Raw genomic sequence first — 18,355 nt, 5'->3', positions numbered from 1 at the left:
CATGAGCAACGACGTTATATGAAAGAGTATATTTACTAGCAATTGTCATCAAGTCAGGATAAGATGACGATAACCTTGAGAAGCATCGAGTGAAAACTTGATATTCGTGTGACTGTGTATGTACGTATACCTGCCGGTTGTTTCTACATAACCGTTTGTACCTTACCTAAAGATACGACGGAACAATGACTTTAATTTTAATTTATTTTCCATTTAATTCGTGTTGACAAAACTTTTACATCCACATATGCAGTTTATAGCGGCTACCTCGTGTTTGGGCATATTTTATTCATATCTAAAAGAACTTTACTCTAGTATTATTGCCACTATGGGTATTCAAAATATGTACATATACCTAGTTCTGAACTATTAAAAAAAAATAGTTTACAAAACATAGAAAAGGGAAGATAAAACTTTTGATCTGACTCTGGAATTCAGGGGCAAAATAAGCAGTCAACAGATCTGCAGACACCGACTTCTAACAATATGTGTTCTCAATACTTGAGCACCATGAAGGAGTTAATATTATTTATTTTGTCTGTTAAATGTTATTATACCATTTACATCCATCCAATTACAATGATAAAATAGCTTTTATTAAAACTAGTCGAACAAAAGTGGCATGAAAGGGCTTTTTCTTCTCCTATAAGTACCTACTTACATACATACATAATCTTCACGATCCTCCTAGGATGTGAAATAAACAAAAAAAATATGGGAAATCACAAAAAAATAAAACAGGTTTTAACAACTAAAACACGTTTAATAAATATTAAATAACACTCATTAAAAATGTCACGTGCAGTCTTGTAAAATATATGAACGTTCAAAAAATTTCACAGGTTGTTCGATACACTTTCGTCTAATAATCATCATCGGGGAAGCAGAATCCTCCTCGTCTCGTGTAGCCGCTAGGACAGGAGCCCACTCGGATGTTGTTCCTCGTCTCGATGGTCGGCACCACGTCTGACGTGGCTTCTCCAACTGCTTTAGGCACGCTCTCACTTGGCTCTCCCAAAGACAACAAAATTTTCTTGTCTTTCCCGTCGATGTCAATCTTCATTGAAGAGACTGGGTGTCCGTTGCCCTTATTCTTCACTGTGATCTCCACCACCATGCCGTCCGGTGATAAAGGCACTTCATGGTGTTTGATTACGTGACTGTCGATGCTCGCGACTAGTGCCAGGTACACAGCGATCTTCACGCACATATTTGTATACATTTTTGTACTATTAATGTGCTGAACGAACGGTGGCCAGTTTTAGACTGTTGGGTCCTGCGAGCTCGTCATTTGTTTTATACTGGTTAAGACTAGTATGAAGTGCTTGTGCTCCTCACATTACGCATACTAAGATTCCCCCGGAGGACGCCGCGAGTGAATCATTTGGTGACGATTGTAACTATTGTGAAAGAAAACCGTCAAGCGCGAAAAGTTCTTACACGAAAATGATTCTTCATGTATTTTTGTGTACCAAATTAAATTTATTTTCTTGTTGTAATAATAAGAATTCGTTTTTTAATCATAATAAATTAACTTTTATCCGGGATTTCCATAAAAATGTTCCAATTGAACTTATTAGCTGGCCCAATCAAAAAGCAGCAACTTTCATTTGGCGTTCGCCGTTCTGCCGTTCTTCTGTCAAAATGTTACAAACTCACTTCAGTATTTCTAACACGTATTACTAGGGTTTATCTGGAGATTTTCTGACGCAATTAAAATAACCTTATAATATTCTAATTCGCAAGTACTACGCACAAGTTACGGTCAATACGTCAATGAGCCTCAAGCCCTATAGAACCGTTTTCCTGTATTAAGTACTTAATCCGGAATCATACATGAGACACACGTCTAGTTGATACATTTTATTACCATCTCGTTAGGATTGGGAATACCCCATTTATTTCAATGTCATCTGCCCCACTTGTCACCAATTAGTAATTTATATAACCCAATAAATAACTAACATTAACAAATGCAAAGCGATAACTTAGATTTCAAGAGAATTCGCGTATTCTGGTATTTACATATGCAATTTTTATCACATTGTGAATGCAAAAATACTCGGAATTAGTGTTGTTGGAACAAAGATAACCGATAACATAACAAGATACTTCTTGTATCTCCTTTATGAGTATCTTTTTTTTTATCAAACAATATACCTACTATATCTTCTTCTATCTTTTGAAAAATGGCTAAAGTTATTCGTGTAAAAGTAAGAATTCCAGTTAAATGATGCAAACTTGATAAATGATATGCAAAGCTTTTATGTTAATTTATTCAAAAAAACATGCTAGTTCCCAATTTGATATTGATCCGTTTCACAATTTCTTTTACGGAATACTAATAAAGAATAATCGCTTTTAGATTATCAAAATCTGCAAACAATAGTTCGAACTGCTTCAGTGCGAACTATTATTATCTAATAGCAGCTACTGTCAATTATTTACTGCTATGGACAATGATGATTGAAACGCTCCAAAATATGTAAACAATTGATTTTCAGGAGACATTCAAGTATTAAATTATTTCGCATCTAAGCCTACCCATAATCCCACTGGCAAAAGGTCACAATGATTGAGTTTTGCATACTGTTTCCATTATCCATATTTTACAAATGTACAATTAAATTACTCATACCTACATGCATACGTAAAATTAATTAAAGAACAAATAATATTGATTTAATAATAAATAAGAATTTTTCAGTAAAGAGATACTGCCTATCCTTACTGTAAGCTAATCTACTTTTTTTTCGAGCGCGGGATGTAGCTTCTTCAGGACGCAGAGATCTAGTGCATACTACTAGAGAGATACTACCTCTAGAGTTCTCGCCCGTGACACCAATCACGCAGAAAATACATCTATGTAAATTATTAAGCATATTTAAATTAATTTACTTCAGCAATCAACATTCCTATACATCCACGTGTCTGACACGAGTAGGAAATAACATAACATGACATAATATTAGCATACAGAATTATTATATTACTTTGTAACCTGCTTCAAATGATTATTACAGAAATAACCAAGTTCTATGCAAAGGACTTCATTCGGGGAACTACAGCCAGCATCATTTACCTACCTATTTACTGAGCAAAATAGATGAATGCAATTGAATAGAGAGACGAGTATCACATAACTTTACATAAATGCATTTATGACTTACATAGGTATGCTAATTGTAGGTAACAAAAATATAAATGGGGTTATGTAATGTTATGTATTTTACAGACTTCAACTGACAAAATGATTTACTGGTGATAAGATTAGGATGGATGCGGTCTACCCATGACCGGGATGGTCAGTGTTCCTTGGGGGAATCCTACGTTCAGCATAGACGATAATGAGACGAAATTGGCTGATATGATGATGATGGATGATAAAGACTATTAGTTACTGCAAATACCTGTCAGATACTTCAAAAGTGCTTAATTATTGTGTTAAATTGATGTGTGTGTTTGTGTTAGTCTGTATCTAGTATATGTTATGGTTAATTACCTGAAATAAATAATATTTAATTTAATTTAATTGTAATTCTAAATGGAGGTACCTACTAACTTGTGTTTTTATATTGGTACATAGGCTGACTCACTTCTTGTAAAAAAATAGATACAGATAGGACCGTAGATGATTCACAGTGACCAATTGCGGACCTTAATCATGATTGATATTGGTAGGTAATTATAGTGGGCGCGGCTGCTGGATTAGGTTACCAAAACCACAGTCGCGAGAGCCAGTCTTGTAGTTCTAGAGTTAGTCATCTTTTACGTAACCCACGGAAAACCCGAAGGGCGAGAACATTTCCAGAATCTACAACATTATCCTTAGAATACGTTACTGTAATACAAATAAGAAGTATGCCGTTATTGAGCAAGTTCTATTTATAGTAATGATAGCAAACATTTATTTGCATAATACCTTGTACGTCTGATGCATGTCTACTTTCCTGGTACAAGATAAGCTGAACTTATCAGTTTTGCATACGGTATGCGTACTCCCAAGATGATGCAGTGATAGTCTTAAGGATTTCGATATACATATGTTTCGTTCTTAGAACAGGTAAACTTATTGTTATACATATATGTACGAAAAGTTATTTGAATTTAGTGCAGTCAGTCTTTTAATTCGAGTATAATCACATTATTATCGTTGATCTCGTATCTTCATGCAAATCTTTTAAAAGGTTTTTTTTACAAGAAAACATAATTTGTTAATATTCGAAAATGCTTGTATATAACATTGCAAAATTGTTACGAGGTCACATTTAGACTTGATTTTGATTTCAATAAAGAATCTTGGAATTCCCCATGTTGGATGCTTTATAGCTATTTCCTCTCTAGGCCTGACTCAATCCAATGGTTTGGTAGGTATCGCTTTAACATAGGATGTACCCATAAAATATGTTTGGTCTCATTTCTCATTTTTATTATCTTATTTTTTCGGAGCAGACCTTTAAAATGTATTTTACTGTTGGTATTATTATAAGTTTATGATGATTTATCAGTTAAGTTTATTCCACGTCAGAGGCCGTCAGGAGGGTTTTAGAAGGACAGGATAAGAAGGAAAAGGAGTCTATGCCCTATGCTATAATTGTTAAATTAATGACTTTAAAAATGGCCATACTATTGAATTGGGAAATTCCTGTAAAGTAATAAATAAATATTTTTTGGCCTTTCTTCTGTCATACTGTATAATCTAGCTAGTACCTACATACATATACATGTATATGAGAAGAGACCTGAACACTGATTATATTCAAATTATGTATATGTTATGGACCAAGTGATAAATTGGGCAGTATACATAATGCCCGGTCATTATGAAAAATGCCCAATATGAGAGTGCAATTTGATAATAATTATTCAAATAATCAAATTGACCGGGCACTATACATATTGCCCGTGACCTTTTGGGCAAAGTAATACAAACATATTTAATTTCATTTTTTTAACATAACACATCCCATATTAATTGACCCAGCGTGGAAGTAAGCATGCAACATGCAGCAAGCATCGCTTCTGTCACGGCTCCGGCGCTGCGGGGCTCCGGCGGTCCCATGCGAGCTTATCGTCGCAGATGGTTTTCACGCTCACCACCGCAGCTTCGGCTTGCTGGCCGGCTCCGCCGGCCAGCCTCAGCCGCGTCGGCGAGCGTTTCAACTACCTGCGCCTCACCTCGCAGGCCGCCTCGCCCCTCCGCGCCTACGCGGTTTTGAATTGCACTCTAGGGGTAGGGCAGACAAGACTACGTCGAGTCGGTTTTGCAGCGATTCGTTTTCGTCACTAAGTTCAATTTTTAATACAATGTTTTGAATCCAAGTTAAATTCGACCATAAAAAAAACGAGCCAAGAAAAATGAGATCAAGAAAAACGAGGCCGAGTAAGTAAATCAGATGACAATTGCCCAATTAATAATTTTGTGGCTAGACTTGTAATTTTCCATTAAAATAGAACATATAATTTTAACAATAATCATAAAATATGTAGCAAGTAGGTAACAGGATTTATTTATTAGAACAACTGCCACCCTCGCACCGCATAAAATATAGCTTTATTATCAAATTGCCCAACTATCATGTAGCAATATAATAATGCCCGTACAATGTGATAAATAATGAAGTTAAGATAGTTATTAATCACTTGGCCCGATAAAGCTAGACATTATTCATAATGCTCGGGCATTATAAATAATGCCCGAATTAATCACATGGTCCATAACATATATAAGGATGTACCATAAAATATTAATAAAAAACAGTAATATTTCAAAAAACTTTTAATGTATCATTAAAACAGAACATAGTTGTAGGAGAGATCGATAAGTCAGTTGTTTAGTAGTCAACAGGAATACAAAAACGTCCCTGAAACGTGAACCCAGCAGGACAGGATCCAACCACCATCCCAGCTCGGTTTCCCAGCATTGGCACGATGTTTGATGGCAAACGACGTCTCGGCACCCTTGGCGGAGCTTCATCCAGAGACGTCCTCACCATCTTGTCGTGCTCGTTGATATCGATCTTCAAAGTCGACAACGGTTTTTGGTCGTTCTTGTTCTTCAGTACAATCTCCACGGTGACGCCTTCTGGTGATAGAGGCAGGGTCCGCAGCACGTGGCCGTCGATGCAGGCGACCAGAGCCAGGCACAGAGCGATCTTCACGCACATTGAATACATGGCTGTATTTATTAATGTGTTGAAGCACCGCTGGCCTACTGAGGAGTGTGATTAGTCCTTACAAACTGGAGTATTATATACAATTCTATGACGCAAATTGACACATCGTCGGTTTTTTATTTCCCTATATAAGTATTGCGCGCATAGCTTTCCTCTAGTGAATCAATTTATTTCTAAGTCAATATTTTAGCCGTAGGATCCAAATGAAGAAAATATTGAAACTGCATAGGCAGGGACTTACTTTACAATTTTAATTGACTAAATATCCTAAATAATTTGCATGTCAGTATACGTTAATTGTAACTATCAAAGAATTTCGCCTCACACATTTTCGACTTTTCTATACATAGTATTTTTGTTTACGATTACATGTAGGTATCATATCGTCAACTGGCGAAATCAAGATTTTCATCCGTGTCCAGTTAGTGAAACTTAAATTACCTATATCACTTTTATGATTTCGCCAACTGGACTAGTTTTAGCATTTTACACGAATTCAAGATAACGTAGGTACAGCCGATCACATTCATTTAACTGTACCTATAACAATCATGATCGGCCACTGGACGTCAATTTTGCAAACGTTTGATACGCGAACATTGGTTTACAGAAGACTTTTCAAATACCTACTGTCTGTAATGTTTTTTCATAATACTTTGTTTTTTGTTGTTTATAAATGTATGTTTATATTTACGGAATATTCCACTTCGTTTGCACAATAATAAGGCAAATCGGGGGACTTCAGGCCTACATAAGATCATCCTTATTTTGCTCTTAAAATAGAAAAGGATATTATTATACGGAAACTGTTATATACCTCCCATGCCACACAAAGCAAGATACTCGACATCCCCGAACTACTTCTAATACGCTTCTTGTTGGAGAAACGTTACAGTATTATCATAGACTAGCCTAATGAAACACTCTGACTGATAAAAACCACATAAAAATCCGTCCCATTGTTTTTGAATATAAGTATATCGCAAAGGAAAAAGGCACAAACACGTGATGGTGGACTATTTTTTTTTATTTGCAGTAAGAGTGATTTCACGTTACCGGATTCAATGGACCAAATTCTCCAAAAGTACAAACATTGTATTTCTGATGTGCTGCTGCTTTTTTAAATTATTATTTACGTAAGCGTTATTTCTTAAATGAACTTTTTTTTAAACCTACCTTGACGCAATCCCATACAACATTATCTGGAGAAACCCACACAGACCAGACATTGTCGTGGTATTCTAACAATGCAGTACTTAGGTAATGACGCTTTGCATGACCTATTGAGGAAAATATCGGTAGCTTCGCGTTGACCCCCCGATACAGGACACGTCAAGAATCAGTCATCGAAAAATTCAGCACGCTTTCAGGGAACTAAATATACGTCATTCGAGTAGGTAACTCAAGACGGGGACTCATTGAAATTGTGGGAGTAATTACATTTTTGGGGCCGTTCAAATATTACGTAAGCAGATTTATTACAATTATTTACCCGCCTCCCCGTCCCCTTGTCAGCAAAACTAAGCAAATCTTTTACCCCCTCCCCCCATGCTTACGTAAACATTTTCCAATTAAAAGTGTATATTTGCGGGATTCCCCGAAAATGCGTTTCGTTTTCAAGCATAGACAATGTGAGGGTTGCCATTCGTGTAAAAAAGTAAATAACTATCGATGACGTAATCATCATCTAGACTCCCCTACCCCCCATGTCATCCAAAATAAGCAAAACAAAGAAATCCTATAGTGCTTAGGTATATCTTAAACAGCCATTTTATGTGGTGGCCTAGTCACTACACTAGGCCAGTACACTAGGCCACATAAAGTCATTACAGTAATGATTACGTGGGACCGATTCCGGGTCAGGCAAGTACCAATGCAACTTTTCTAAGTTTGTATGTAGTTTTTAATTACCTATAACTTAGAGACCATGACTGTTTTTCGGATGGCACGTTAAACTGTAGGTCCCATTGAACATCCTTGGCTGTTGTTACGGGTAGTCAGAAGCCAGTAAGTCTGACAGCAGTCTAACTAAGGGGTATTGGGTTGCCCGGGTAACTGGATTGAGGAGGTCAGATAGGGCAGTGGCTCCTTGTAAAACACTGGTACCTACTCGGCTATATCCGGTTAGACTGGAAGCTGACCTCAACATAATTGGGAAATTAGGCTAGGTAGATGATGCTGTAAAATATACCTTTTAAACTGCACACTCACTAAGAGCAACCGGAAGCCAGACTTTAAACATATATTTCTCATAGGCTAAAACTTTGTTTGTGATAGGTGAACTGTGTACAGAGGAACAATTAAATGTTACGAAGTTTGACTGGTGGTGGCTTTGAAAGATACTCATAAAAAACCCAACCATTATGATTGATGATTTTTTCATATAATTTTTATTGCTGCCTAACTTTACTTATAAATGCCATAGCAATTTGGCGTATAACATCATTACAAGGAAAAATATAAATAAAAGAAGATGTTTTACACAAGAATTTTAATGAATAACATTAGTACATCAATTGAAGTCGAGTCGTAGAAAGTGTCGATTTGTTCAAGCATCGTCGGTGGGGAAGCAGAAACCACCTTGTCTCTCCGTTCCCTCTGGGCAGGAGCCTACCCGGACACTATTACGATTTTCCAACCTCGGAGCTTTTGCAAACATATCGCGGAATCCTTTCGGCACCCCTGATGGAGCTTCGGCCATTAAAATCCCAACTTTCTTGTCCTTTTCATTGATGTCGATCGTCATGGTGGTTACTGGATGATGTCGAGTTTCCTTATTCTTCAGTACAATCTCCACAGTGACGCCTTCTGGTGATAGAGGCAGGGTCCGCAGCACGTGGCCGTCGATGCAGGCGACCAGAGCCAGGCACAGAGCGATCTTCACGCACATTGAATACATGGCTGTATTTATTAATGTGTTGAAGCACCGCTGGCCTATTGAGGAGTGTGATTAGTCCCGTTGCAGTTTGCCTTTATATACTGCTCTTATTTTATTAATTTTCCGTTATTATATTTACTTGCTTTAATGGACATAATTATTATTTAGTGAATCATTTGAGGACAAAACATTAGTAAATAATTTATGATACATTTGTGTCACACTTACATAATTACATATGGGCATCTACATAGTATGTTCACCCAGACACATATTGGTGGCTTCCTTACCATTATCAGACAGAAATCTGACTTATAACTCTGAAGAGTGTGGAGCAGTTCCAACCTCATTCCGAGGACCATAGCAAAGAGGTAAGTATAGAGAGAGTTTTATCCATAGTACCTATGTAATGCCGCAGTAATGGGGAAACGTAGGAAACATAACTTCGCATTTATAAATATTAGTAGTAAGGGCTTGGTAGTACCCTACGGATTAAATGAAACTCATATGTAGACTCATACCATCATCTTCCGAGTCTTTTCCCAACCATGTATGGGTCGGCTTCCAGTCTAACCGGATTCAGCTGATGATGATGATGATGATGATGGAGATGAAATTTAAACACATGCCAAATATTTTTTGTATCGTCCCTTTAACTGTGTACCTATGTTCAATAAACCCTGTATGAGTCAACCGCTATACATTATGTTTTAATACATGGACTGCATGAATACTTAGAGCCGCCGTACACGGACTGCTTCAAGCAGTTGAGACCGACTGCTTAAAGCCGCGACCGCGCAGTGAACTATAGTCATTCATTCGCTGCCGTACACACGACTGCTCGAGCAGTCGCGACCGCTTCAAGCCGTCAACTGCATGATGAAATTCCATCGTGCCGTCGACCGCTCGCGAGCGGTTGCGAGGCATACACCGACTGCTCGAGCCGTTGACTGCGCTAGAGCAGTCGACAGCTCTCCGACTTCCCTCTCCCCCCCGCCCTTTGCGGCCTCGCGGCGTCTGTTTTCTCATTTGACTGCTCGAGCAGTTGGGTCGTAGCTCGAGCAGTCAACAACCGACAGCTCAAGCAGTCGACGCCGACCGCTCGAGCGGTCCGTGTATTTCACTCAGCCGCTAACTGCTCGAGCAGTCCGTGTACGGCGGCCCTTACGTCAACAAATATAGGACTTACGTAAATAAACCAGATAAACATTAGTATGTTGAATTAAATTATTATCTTCTTCGTTGGTGCGTATGAGAAAATTTTGTATGGGTGTCTTTTTCCGTGCCATAAAACCCAGTTGTTCATTGACCTATTGCAATATTCGCAATTGACAATTTCCGTTCAAGGCATTATAGGTTTTCTTGATTGAAATACTTTCGAACTTGCAGATTCGATTTTCAAAATACCAAACTGACAACGTCAAAACAAAAAACGATTGGCAGTACAGAATAGAAAAACGAGTGCACTTTGAATACACTTCAAATTGGACAACATAAAAAATCTAGTTTAGAAAAATAGTGAGGCAGATTGAACTGTAAATCAAAAGCACATGACAGCACTACAGTTTGTCAATATTTGTGATGCAACTGTTGTTACACTCACAACAAAGCGACTTCGGACAACAACGCCACTCAAAGGGTTATTCAATTGAACACATATTTTCGAAACTTGATTTTATTTTTGTTGATTCGTACGGAAAACCGTGCATGCTCTTAGGTAGGTATGTTTGTACTTGAACAAACAAACAAACTTAACTGCAAAACTGGTAAAGTGTTTGTAAATATCTGCTGCAGATATAGATACCTATTACTTATGCATATGATCAAATACTGAGACCTAGGTACTTTGGTTCACGACTCGGAATAGATTTACACTAATTAGGTACATAGATATTATTTACCATCCTACAATCTTCAGACGGTCCTGCACCCTGTAAATATTAATCTGATCCAATTTGAACAATGTACACAAGTAACACTGACAAATCAATCCTGAAAAGGCCCGCTATACCCACGGCATTTTTCTTTAAAATTCTGTTTATTAGAGTGTCTTTACACTTAGGTACTTACATAAAATGATTGAAACTGTATTTATAGGTATATTTTACTTATTTATTGTCTTTTACGAGGAAGAGTTATATATAAATTAATTAATTACTGCAGATGTAAACATGGTTAATCAGGAAATAACAATTATATTTCCAAATAAATATAGTGCGCTGAACATTAATAGCAAAGTGCTACGTGACAGTTCTCACACAATAGTTGCCAGGGCTTATTTATGTAACGCCTATTTAGATATGTACCCATATACCGACGATCAAATTCTGATCTCTCGCATGAGAGATTTACTAGACTAAAACTGTACCTAAGTACATACATTGATGTCAATCTAACAACAAGCTTTAATTGTAATAAATTCAGGTCTTTAGTCATACATGAATAATCATGAACTCGTAGCATTAAACGAAGGGACATTACGTTTTATTTTACATAGTGTCATCATCATCATCATCAGCCTATCGCAGTCCACTGCTGGACATAGGCCTCTCCAAGTGCACGCCACTGAGATCGATTTTCGGCTACTCGCATCCAGCTCCTGCCAGCCGTCTTGCGCAAGTCATCACACCACCGTGCCTGAGGACGTCCTACACTACGCTTGCCGAGGCGTGGTCTCCACTCTAGAACTCGTTTACCCCAACGGTTATCGGTTCTTCGGCTAATATGGCCAGCCCACTGCCACTTCAGCTTGCTGATTCGGTGGGCTATGTCGATGACCTTGGTTCTCTGACGGATTACCTCATTTCTGATGCGATCCCTCAGAGAAATGCCAAGCATAGCCCTTTCCATAGCCCGCTGAGCGACTTTAAACTTGTGGACCAGCCGTACCGTCAGTGTCCACGTTTCGGCTCCGTAAATCATGACAGGTAGGACGAACTGATTGAAGACTTTCGTCTTTAGGCACTGTGGGATCGACGATGTTAGGACTCGACGTAGCTTCCCAAATGCAGCCCAACCCAACTGAATTCTCCTATTCACCTCGTCCTCAAAGTTGTTTCTACCTAACTGCAATGTCTGCCCGAGGTATACATATTTCCGAACAACTTCGAGAACGGCGCCGTGTATCGCAATCGGTTCCGGTAGAACATGTTCATTGAACATGACCTTGGTTTTGTCCAAGTTCATCCGTAGGCCGATGCGTAGAGAAGATTCAGCCAGGTCGTTCAGCATTTGTTGTAGGTCCTGCAGCGTTTCTGCCATGATGACGATATCGTCAGCAAATCGCAAGTGAGAGATGTGTTCGCCATTGATGTTGATGCCACGTCCTTTCCAGTTCAGCGTCTTGAACATATCCTCCATTGCATTAGTGAACAGTTTCGGGGAAATAACATCCCCTTGTCTCACTCCTCGATGCAACGGTATGGGCCTTGTTTGCTGATTTTGTACTTGGACGGACATTGTAGCGGCTTCGTAGAGACATCTCATCACTTGGATGTATCGCCAATCTACTTGACAACGCTGCAGGGACTCCAGAACAGACCAGATTTCAACCGAGTCAAAGGCCTTCTCATAGTCCACAAATGCTAGACACAGGGGCTGATTATACTCTTCGGTCTTCTGTATAATCTGCCGCACTGTGTGGATGTGGTCTATGGTGCCGTATCCGCTCCGAAACCCAGCCTGCTCCGGTGGTTGGAATTCGTCGAGTCTTCGCGCAAGTCGGTTCGTGATCACTCTTGAGAACAGCTTATAGACGTGGCTTAGGAGGGAAATGGGTCGATAGTTCTTCAACTGGGTTTTGTCTCCCTTTTGAAGAACAGGACGACAACACTCCTACTCCACGCCTCTGGAGTTCTCCTTCAAACAGGACGGCATTAAAAAGCTTCTGGAGCTCCCCCAGTACGGGCTCTCCTCCTGCTTTTAATAGCTCTGTTGTAATGCCATCCTCGCCAGGGGCTTTTCCATTTTTGAGCTGTCTCAGAGCGATCTCGATTTCGCCACTGCTGACTTCTGGCAGGTCTTCGGTGAAATGGCGCGTTAATGTGGCTCTAGAGTCCTCATTTCCGGGATCAGGTCGAGATGCATGCGATGTGTATAACCGGCCATAGAAATTTTCCACTTCCGAAAGGACTGCCGGCACCGAAGAAACGACTTCTCCACTTGTTGTGGTCAGCTTCGTCAAGTGGCTTCTTCCAAGAGATTGTACGAACACCTTTGACCCCCGATTCAGCTCAATTGCTCTTTCAATGTCAAGAGTATTGGAGCACCGGAGGTCGCGTCGTACGTGCTTGTTGATCTCTTGGTTTAGAGCCCGCTTAGCTGACGAAGTGACAGGTGGGTTTTCACGTCGTCTCTTCATAAGCCCTAATGTCTCTTCCGAAAGCTTTGATTTCTTGCCCTTACGCTGCATGTTACAGAATCTCGAACCTTCCTCCCTGAGGATCCGAACCACATTTTCGTGGTTCTGGTTAACGTCTGTTGTGGTACATAGTGTCGTAAGCGTTAAATAAAATTCTTTAAAGTATTCCCCGAATGAATCAGTTGCCACGTGCGGTTCAGGGGATGTCCTTAGAAATGTAAATTGGCTTAGGTCTTAGTCCATGGCATAATTAATCATACAGCTAATTACCTCATCCTCCCTTATTCAAATTTTAGGTCGGCGCAGCATGTTTTCTCCTTCCATACTGTTCAATCATACAGCTAAGTATATAGGTACCTACATTTTAAAAATGCATTGAAATCAATCAAGAAATTAATTAATTATTTTTTCAAATTGATAATCTTATTATTCCTGTTTGTGATTGATTGATTCTAGTTACAAATTCTCTATCATAGACAGTCTACCAATGCCAATACAATCAATTGCCCTCAATTGACCTAGCCAAAGCTTAACCGCAAAAAACCCTTCCTTCCTTTCCCTGAATTAAAATTCAAATGTCTGTGGGTTAGGTTTTCCATTATAATGAAAACAATTCTTTTATTTAAAGGAAAATACAGAACACAAAACAAAGAATGTTTAGTATGGGCCATCGAGTCCATCGATTCTTCCGCGTGGGTTCGATCGGGTCTCCAGCAGTCTCGATAAAGATGAAATACGGTCGGGTTACTCAGATTATAGCAATAAATATTGCTGAAAATATGCTGCGTATCATAATAGCCACTCGACCTTCGATCCCGGGAGATTGCCTTTATATAATATACTCAAATCATGTTGTTAAACTATTACTCGTAATATAGAGGGACGAGTTCGGGACACTCTCATATTTTATGAAGGTTGGTACTTAGCTCTTTGTGAATCTGATATTGTTTTTCGAATTAACTTGCCTAAACACGTAAGTATATTATATAAAATTAGGTACGTGGTTTTGTACCACTGTACCTACGTTTTGTACAATATTATGGGAAGATTACCTAATTAAGGGTAAGTACCTGATTACGTTTGAAGTCTGCTCTTAAACAAACTTAGCTCTAGTTGCTAAGGATACTTCGTGCATCTATCTAATGGCGGATTCGCATGAAAAAAATTCTCAAAATTAATATATAAACCACCGCATAACTGCTCATTAACCTCCCATAAATGATCGGGAAATAAAATTAACCTAAATGCATAAAATTAACCTATGTACATAAGTAGGTACACCACATTATAAATCCTTTCTCGGAAATAGTTATACCTATTCGTAATAGGACAATAATAAATGTGGAATAGTTATACGTCAACCGTTTCCCTAAATGTACATACTTATCATATTTAATGTAGCTTGCCTACAATTTATTAAATTAATTACAATGATTAATACAATTGTGCGAATTAATTGAACTATCAGTAGCTATGACGTTTAGGATTTCGAAACATTTTTCCTAATTGATTAACATTAATATAATATACCTAATCTTTACTGATATAACGAAAAACACATTGTAGTATAATGTAACATACTTACAAAGGATGACGTGCTTTCTCCTTGCTACGCTATTAGATAGTTTAAGTTAAGGAGAAGCATTAAGCAAAATATCTAGGTGTATTTGAATATTAGTTGCGAATATTCTTTAATTAACGTACAAACACTATGTGAGTAGGTAATTTACAATTTTCCTTAGATTGCATAAAAAGCTCAAATTCTTAACATAAATGTTGTTGCTATGACATACGCTAGGCATAACTTTGGTAGGCTACGCAGTAATTATCGTTACCTATTAATAAATGTGAAGTAAGTTATTAGGTTTGTCTGTGTGTCGGGCTTTAACGCCAAAACTACTGAACCGATTTATATAAAAATTGGTACACAGATAGCCTATTCCTTGAAAACGTAGACTTTTCATTCAGAATGTTAGTAGTTTCTTTGGGACGTGGATGGATCTGCGAGGACAAAATAGTGCATAATACCCAAGTAGCATTAAGTATGTACCTACACGAAAACTACGCAGAAACGTGACGCATTATGTCATTGCACTTTTATCGGATGACGCAGGGAAAACGTATTATGGGAGTATAATTGCATCTTGCTAAATAATCTACGTCTGATTTTTTTTAATATATAAATGCGCGAAATTAGGGCTTAGGGAATACAATATTATATTCGATATCTATATCTGAAATACTCAAGCCCAGTGTCCGTGCAACTATTCGAACTGTTCCTTTTGAAATTTTTAAATGTCTTTAAACGTTTTCCTCACCGCTGAAGGGCAAACACTGTGTAACATTTTATTCTAGTTTATTTATTTCTTCGTTTTTATTCACGTGATTATTTTGTGGGAACAGACCGAACGACGTTTCTACTTTCTTCTATTTTTTTATTTTTATGCCAAGAAAGCCTTTTAAAGTTTTGTCTTTCACCACAATTACATCCAAAGTTGTTATGTACAAGTGTATTAACATGAGTCAGGAGTGCATGACCGCAGCTATTGACCTACTCCTTGAGTATGACTGGGACCTATTCCTTAATTCCTAGTAAATAGGTATTATATTCTAGCCAAGGTCCTCTACACTTATCTACCTTCGAAACGCGAGTCTCTATGGTTTCTATGTCATTTCGGGTCATACCCTGAGGTAACTTATGATATGACCCGAATTCGTCACTGGGAATGATGGATTTTCCCAATGACTAATTTTTAATATCTGGAACTGAGCAAGCGACACTGATATTCATTTCTTATACCTACAACCAACGAATTGTAGTGTGTGGAATATTAAGGTAATTGCCACAACCGACTTCTGGAAATCGAGGAAGATTCACTATTCTTCTTCTTTTTTTTTCGGCTTTGAACAAGCGTCCTTAGGAAAGTCATCATGTACATAGACTATTTGAGAAAATACCCCAGGCAAGCCAGGTGTCATTCAAATGGAATTCCTTTTCCAATGTAGTGCATAAGGTAACTAATTAAAAGTGTGTATGGGTAAATGAGTAAAATATAATTAAAATACAATCATTTATTACCTGGTATAGATATTGATGCACTTGCCTATTGCTTTAATGTTACGTTAGTGACACAGTTCACACAGCTAATATTATCAAAAATGTGCATATAGCTGGAATTGCTAATTATGTTCTTCTTCGTATAATAATTTGCGATCGTGCCATAAACTCGCAAATGAATGTTATTACTGACAAACAATAACCAGCTATGAGCATCATAAAAACATAGTAAGTACTCGACATGGACAGCGGTACGTGTTCAGATCGGTGATGACATTTTCGCTTGAGCCACTCACGAATATACAGATCCCTGGAATATTTTGACAACACTCCAGAATTAATAATGCGAAGCAAAAATTCCTTAATAGGACGAATCAAAACGGAACCCCGACGTAAATATATCGTTCTCAAAGAGGTAATGTAAGGTTCTCTTAGAATATACGTAGTCATTTTGCATTCATCATCGGTCAGTTGCCATAAATTAGCAAAATAATGAGCACTAGTCATAACAGTATAACAACTTTTGTCCGGGCAGTTTTTCACTAACATTAAACAATTAATTCTGTTGCCACAGTCCAGGTAACCCGAAAATTCCTTGTTATGTCGATATTGGAAATCAGTATATAAGACAGCTTTATAATTCTTCAAATCTTGCGAGGTTTTCGGTTCTTGACCACGTACCGGTTCAGTAGTGACACTGTACAAGTTGGCTTGAATCGCATAGGGGAATATAAATGAAGTAAACAATAGACTTGAGAAAACAATTGCCTGTGGCCATCCAGCGCTTATTCTGTTAGCGGAACATTTATTCAATAAATATCCGAAAACCATAAGGACGTCTTGAGAAAAATCTTTTTGTGCAGCAAATATAGACAAAAATTTTGCCGCTATACAAAAAATTACAAATAGCAAACCAATAAGAATAAAAGTTCCTGTAGACCCATGTAAAACTGCAACCAATGGGCCAACATATTTCTTATGGGGAAGTATGTAATACATGTAATCTATTGATATCGGGTAGCTGTGCGATACGTTTCCAGAATACTCTTCTGTGATCGAATATCCTCCAACAGCACCCTCAACTTCATTGTTCTCTACTTTTTTTAACATGATATATTTGGTGTCATATGTAATTGTTTCGTACTTGTCAATTTTCCCAAATTTTTTTAAATCAATTTTGACGCCATATTGCTTCTCAAATAATGCAACGAACCATTGTTCAGTTCCCTTGAAGGCGGTATCGAAATTCGTGAAAGGCCACAAATTGCGGGATATGAATTTATATTGGCAGTTACGAATATTTCCTTCTATCAAGATGGGTAATTGTTTCTCGCTGCAAAAATCCGAGCACGATGCCCATAATGTTAGATGACCTGCTTTATAACAACGATTAGATGTTGTAAAATTGTACTTATAAATAAAATATTCATCATCCTTATGTAAAATAAGTGATGCAAAGAAAATGTTATACGTATGAAGTAAATCAGTAATATCATGTAAACTGTGATGTTTATGGCTCTTCAGGACGATAATAAAACCTGCTAAGGGATTCCAAAATATGTCAGAGGTGACTTCCTTTAATCCTTTCTCTAACTCTTGAAAATCTTCACTCATGATGAGATAATACTTATTGCTTAAATCGTTTGTATTCCAAAAGAATCTTCTTGAAACAAATCTTACTCCGGTCAGGTTATGAAGCGCTGATAATTTTATATCGTTTTTAATGTTCATAAGTGTTACGTCCACTACTTTGGTGTATTTATTGTAATCGACTTTTTTTATTATCTTTACGACACAATTTGTTAAACTCGCAATATTTTCGTGATCAGTTGTTAAAAAAGCACCAGCACTGACTACAAAGTAGAACATGACCAGAAAAAACA

At 37.9% G+C, this 18,355-nt stretch overlaps 1 protein-coding gene across 1 annotated transcript; it reads right to left on the bottom strand.

Annotated features, from left to right (window-relative positions):
- Positions 1–742: 742 nt before the first annotated feature.
- LOC110373446 (uncharacterized) lies at positions 743–1,292 on the bottom strand. The gene has a single exon (XM_021330715.3). It carries the CDS (start codon positions 1,220–1,222, stop codon positions 863–865), a length of 360 nt encoding a protein of 119 aa, XP_021186390.3. The 5' UTR covers positions 1,223–1,292; the 3' UTR covers positions 743–862.
- Positions 1,293–18,355: the final 17,063 nt, after the last annotated feature.

The sequence above is a fragment of the Helicoverpa armigera genome, chromosome 20, assembly GCF_030705265.1.
Source record: "Helicoverpa armigera isolate CAAS_96S chromosome 20, ASM3070526v1, whole genome shotgun sequence".
Taxonomy (NCBI): Eukaryota; Metazoa; Arthropoda; class Insecta; order Lepidoptera; family Noctuidae; genus Helicoverpa; species Helicoverpa armigera.
This window is presented reverse-complemented; position numbering and strand designations above follow the sequence as displayed.